General features: G+C 56.6%; 1 protein-coding gene across 1 annotated transcript in view; it reads right to left on the bottom strand.

The window, feature by feature from the left end:
- BPIFB1 (BPI fold containing family B member 1) overlaps positions 1–5306 on the bottom strand; it is a 25745-nt gene that overhangs the window by 19020 nt on the left and 1419 nt on the right. Inside the window, exons 2-4 of the mRNA XM_027770185.1 lie at positions 3883–4039; positions 1656–1797; positions 898–1005 (exon numbers count right to left, since the gene is read on the bottom strand). Coding sequence (XP_027625986.1) covers positions 898–1005; positions 1656–1797; positions 3883–3997 — 365 coding nt within the window. The 5' untranslated portion in view covers positions 3998–4039. The remainder of the gene's footprint in view (positions 1–897; positions 1006–1655; positions 1798–3882; positions 4040–5306) is intronic.

The following is a 5306-nucleotide window of genomic DNA, read 5'->3' as shown; positions in this document are numbered from 1 at the left end:
CCCCCCCCAGTGCAGCCTCCTCCACTGGCTTCTCCCCAGCCTCTTGCCCAGTAAGGCCCGGGCTCGGTGTGTGGGTTTCTCTCCTCTGTAAATCCCTTCCGTGGGCTGACAGCTTCCACGCTTCCACCCACCTCCCTGCTCAGATGCCTTACGGAACTCTCGGGTGTGGTGTGTACAACACTGAATTCTGGATTGTCCCCGAACCTGCCTGCTCACAGCCTCCCTTCTCTCCCTGGGGCTGGCCTCTTTGTCCTGCCAGGGGTGCAGGCACAAACCTTAGAGTCGTCTTTCTCTCTCTCTTCCTTTTCCCCACATTCAATTCATCAGGAAATCTCCGTCATCCCTTCCTACATCCGACAGACACCCAGAATCTGGCCACTTCTCTCTTCGCTGCCCTAAACCCGAGGGCAGAGACAGTGGCTGCACGTCCCGCAGACTGTTGGTAATGTTTGGCTTTGACTGGTCCCACCTGCGTGCCGGGCATCATCTCCTCCTGAATTGTGGCAGCAGCTCCTGGCTGGCCTCCCTGCCTCCACGCTCACCCTTACATAGCCTGCTTTCTCCATAGCAGCCTGGGGCTTCTCTTAAAGTGTTAAGCCACATCATGGCCTCCCTCTGCTCAGACCCCTCTGTGCTCCCATCTCATTTGATGAAAGCTAAGTCTTCACCTTGGCCCTCATGGCCTCGCCTGGCCTCAGCTGCCTACTCGCCTCACCTCCCAACACTTTCCTCCCTCCTTCCCCTCTCTCAGCCATTTTCTGAGCAAGGCAAGTGTACTCCTGCCTCAGGGCCTTCGCACGTGCTCTTCTCTGCTTGGACTCTCTTTTCCAGATTCCTGCATGAGAGTGAGTGGCTGAAGCTGTCGGGCCTGCTGTGCCAGGCTGAGGGGACACTCACGTGTTGAACCCGGCTACCATGTCCAGGGGGATCGTGACCGTCAGCTCCTGGTTGTTATCTGAGGGCTGAATCTGAAGCTGGAGGATGCTAGCGGAGGTGACCTTCAGCCTGGATGGGATTCAGAGAGGTGAGAATCCTGCCTCGCGCTCAGGCATCGCATCCAAAGCGGCTCTGATTCTATCTTTTCTGCCTCTCCTGGGGGCCTGGTCAGCAGCTGGACACCAGGCCCTGTCCACTGATGCTCTGTAGCACGGCCTTCCTTCAATCCCTCCCCTCCACATGTGCTCATGGCACTGTGATGGTTCCTTCCCTTTTAAGAGATGAATCCCAGCTCCTTGGATTGACTTCTAAGACCTTCTGTGACCTGACCCTACCGACTTCTCCTTGAGGTTTGAATTCCAGACACTCTGACCAGCTGCACCCATCCGGGCCTTTGCCTGGGCCTGTTTCCTAGTGAGTGCTGAGTCGTTGGCTCAATTGTCACCTCCATGGAGAAGCACCACCTCATCCCTTCATCCCCCACCCCAGGTGCTCCACTCTGGGGTTCTCCTATTCAGGCTCCTATGTCACTGCCTTATGGTTGCTGTTAACTACTCTGGGGGGTTGTTGAGAGAGGAACTTGGTTTGATCTACTTCGTGGTCAAGCACAGAGGTGACACCGATCGATGTTTGTTGACTGACTGACTGAGCATGCCGAGTGTACCTCGGGGAGAGGTGTGGGAAGGAGCTCGCTCCCGTCACTGTCCCACTTCACTCACCAGATGATATTCTTCAGGATGTTGTTCATCATGTTGCCCAGCAGGGGGATGCCCCCTGCCGGCCTTTCCCGGATGGTGCTGAGCAGCGGCAGATGCTGGAGGATGGCCGTGGCATTGTGGTCCTTCAGCTCCTGTGTCAGCTCTGAAGGCAGAGCCGGGGTTAGGGTCCAGGAGAGGGGCAGGGAGGATGGCATGGCGGGGGCTGCAGGCTGGGGAGGGGTCATTCTCAGGACCCTGGCATAAGGTGAGAATGTGACCTTATTCCCTGTGTCGCTGTGGCCTTGAGGGCACTGATCCAGGTGGGTCATTTTCATGTAAAAGGTGAGCTGGAGCAAGGGGGGCCTCCTACCCCAGGAATTACCAGCTGGAGTGTGGCCCGTACCCAGCACGTGGGCCTACACCTCTCCTGTCAGCCAGCAGCAAACGGCTGTTTTGGGGCTGTTTTGCTGCCAGAGTACGCTTGCTAACGGTTCTCTGGCATCCACACCCTACAGGTCTATTGTCCAAAGGGCCTCAGATACTAAGCTGAGGAAGGAAGAATCAGGGTCGGGGGCCTGTGAGTCAGAAGCCCTGGGCTCTGGTCCTTGCCAGACTGCTGCTGGCCAGACCCATCTGGCTCATGTGCAGTGTGGTCAGAAGTGTGGAGGGCTGGGACCAGCAGTTAGTGTAATGGCTGTGTCGCCGGACTCCCATGTAGTCGACCGTGGTTTGCGTCCCGGACCCGGTGGCTTAAAACTCACGCCGGGCGCGTGTGTGTGCGTGCCCAAGATCCCGAGAGGAGAATGGAGGAGAAGGGATTGCGGCGTGACCATCCCCCCTTGGGGGATGATTTCTCACTTTCTGTCTCTCTGTCTCTCTCTGTCTTTCTGGCGAGTGCACATGCCCTGTAGCAAAAACCTCTCCAAAAAAAAAAAAAAAAAAGAAAGAAAGAAAAGAAAGAAGTGTGGAGGGCTGATGGAGGGCTGATGCCCCAGGAGTTGGTGCATAGTCCCCCCAACACCCCTAGCCCCTGGGTGGGATGATGCAGCTGTGCATCTCTCCCGGTGTCTTGGAGTTCCTCTCATTGCCCCTCAATCACGTGTCCACCCATTTTGCCTGCTGAGTGGTAATGGAGCTGGGCCCTGCAAATATTTCTTCTTTGTCAGCCGGCACAATGGGAAGCCCTGTTAGTAAAGGCTCTGGAGGGACATGGAGGAGGAAGGGGCTTTCATGCATGGCCTTGGGAGCTCTTCTTGCCAGTTCACTGCCTGGTGGCTTTGTGTCATGCATCAGCAACGTTCAGGCAGCAAGTGAGTTCAGCAGATAACTGGCTAGCTCCCCTTGGTTTCCTAGCAACCCCGTACTAGTGAGTTAACAGCTACCCCTTTCTCTAGGGGCAGCCTCCCTGAGAATTTCATGGCTCCCTGCAGGCAGTTCCCTGCCCACTAGCCTGTTCGCCAACCCTGCACCTGTCTAGCCTAGGACAGTCCACTGGACTTCTCCATCTAGTGGGCTTCAAAGATGCCCTCCCCAAAGTGGTCTGGGAAGGATTCTCAGCCTCTGATTCTGTGCTGTGCTTGGGTACAGAATGAACCCGAGTGACCCCTTCAGAGTCCCCTCCCTCGCTCTTCCCCCTCCCCCACCTGCCAATTTCCTCTTCCTCCAATCCCCTGGTAATAATTCTTTATATTCAACTCACCTGCTAGGATTACTGTGTGGTTTCCGCCTCCTGACCGGCCCTAACTAATACAGCTGCCTGGCAGGACTGAGCTCCAGTCCCCACTGTAGAGAGCAGTTGGAAAGTGCCCCCTACTGGGCGCCTCCCCTCCCCTGACTCGCTTCCCCAGGTTTTCCTGGGATCACCCCTAGATAGCCATTGGGAGCAACTCCTCAACACAGGTTCTGCTATGGAGGACCTCTCCACAGTGGCTCATCCTCAAGCTCCCTCTGGCTTAAATTCCACGGGCTCGAGTCACAGTGTGAGCCCAGGGCCCTCTGCCCCCCACTTCCAGCTTCCCAGAGCCCTCAGCAGGCCACAGGACCTCAGAGGAGTGGGATTTTGTAGTCACGGAATTTAAGACGGTGATGTTGACTCGAGACTGTAGACACCCCAAGCCTTTGCAACTCATCCACACATGTCTCACTCACCCTAGCTTCATCTTACACACCCTCAGTGATGGGGAACTCCTTCCCCCCTTGGGGGGCCCTCTTGCCTTCTGCTGGTGAGGCCCAGAGAGCTAAGACTTACGGTTTTTGATAACTTCTGGGCCAATGTTGAGAACCGCAGGGGGACTGAGGGTGGCCTGGATCAAGGTGACTGCCAGCAGGCTACAGAGCAGGGTGGAGGTCCACAGGCCAGCCATGTTCCTGGGTGTGGGTGGGCAGCAGGTGGCAGGTGTCGAAACCTGGTGAGCACAGAGGGCCTGTAGCTGGACAGACAGACGAAGGGCAGGCCCCGACACCCCCAGCAGGACCTGGGGCTATGTCGCAGAGAGGCAGTTCAGTGCAGAGGTAACTGCCAGGGGCTACTGTGTGGCTTTAAACATTCAACTTAACCTCTCTGTGCCTGTTTTCTCATCTGAAAAACGGGCACGGTAACTCCTGCATCACAGAGTTGATGGTTTAAATGAGATGATATTTAAAAAGCATTCAGCACAGTGTCTTTTGCCTGGAAAATATTAGCTATTTTCTTACAGAAACTCACTGACAAGGCTCAGGACAAAGCCCTCTGCTCCCTGTTTCCCACTCAATAGTGTGGCGCTTACAGTCCTCAGTGAGCAGCTCCCACCAGCCTCGCCCCTGCTGTGCTCTCCTCCTCTGTGAAGGCCCACGTGGGTGAAGCTCCCAGGGCCCACTCCATCTCTCCTGCATATGTGCCCTTACCACTCCTCTTCCTGCCTCCTGCACTGTTCTCCTTCATCTGCCTGCCGAGCTCCCCTTCACCCTTTGAAACCCTGCCAGACTTTCACTTTCTCTCTAAAGGTTTCCCTCTCCTGTGGCCAGGGTCCCTGGACCACCTTGGGGAAATGTTGCCCTGGGGCCCAGGCTAAGACATTGGAAGCAGGTGGGAAATGAGAAGTCCGGCAGGACTCAAAGTCAGAAAAGGTAGAAGAGATGTTTGCTTCATCTGCAATACTGCAGAGTGAATGGCTGCCCCGGCCCCAGGGAGTGGAGGGAGGGAGAGCGAGCAGGAGCAAGAGAGGGGGGGGGGCACCGGGAGGGGGCCAGGGCGTTTGGTCCCTTAGCTGCTCCGTCTAGCATCAGCGTGTAGCCCAGTCCCGAGTGCCAGCTCACCCTGCTCTGCCTTCGGCCCCTGTGGGCTGTCCTGCTTGGAGGGAAGAGAGATACTGACCGGGAGGCACAGCTCTTGCTTGGCTAAGCACGTGGGTTTCTTGTTACTGAAGACAGACACGGCCTCTGCATGACACGTGCCTCCCGCGGCCTGCAGCACCAGCTCTTCTGAGACACTTGCAGTGGCCGTTCAACCTCTGCCTCCCTGATCGGACTGTGTGCTCTGGAAGGGAGGGCTGGTCTTCCTGCTCCCTGAGTTCCCAGCACCCAGCATAGTGCCTGGCACACAGCAGGTACTTCATAAATGGCTGCAGAGTAAACAGATGGCCCCTGGGAGCCCTGGAATAACTGGGACCCTGAGCTTGCTAAGCTGAGGAGGTC

The sequence above is a fragment of the Tupaia chinensis genome, unplaced genomic scaffold, assembly GCF_000334495.1.
Source record: "Tupaia chinensis unplaced genomic scaffold, TupChi_1.0 Scaffold000115_1, whole genome shotgun sequence".
Taxonomy (NCBI): Eukaryota; Metazoa; Chordata; class Mammalia; order Scandentia; family Tupaiidae; genus Tupaia; species Tupaia belangeri.
The sequence above is the reverse complement of the archived record's forward strand: the minus strand, read 5'-3'. Positions and strand labels throughout refer to the sequence as shown.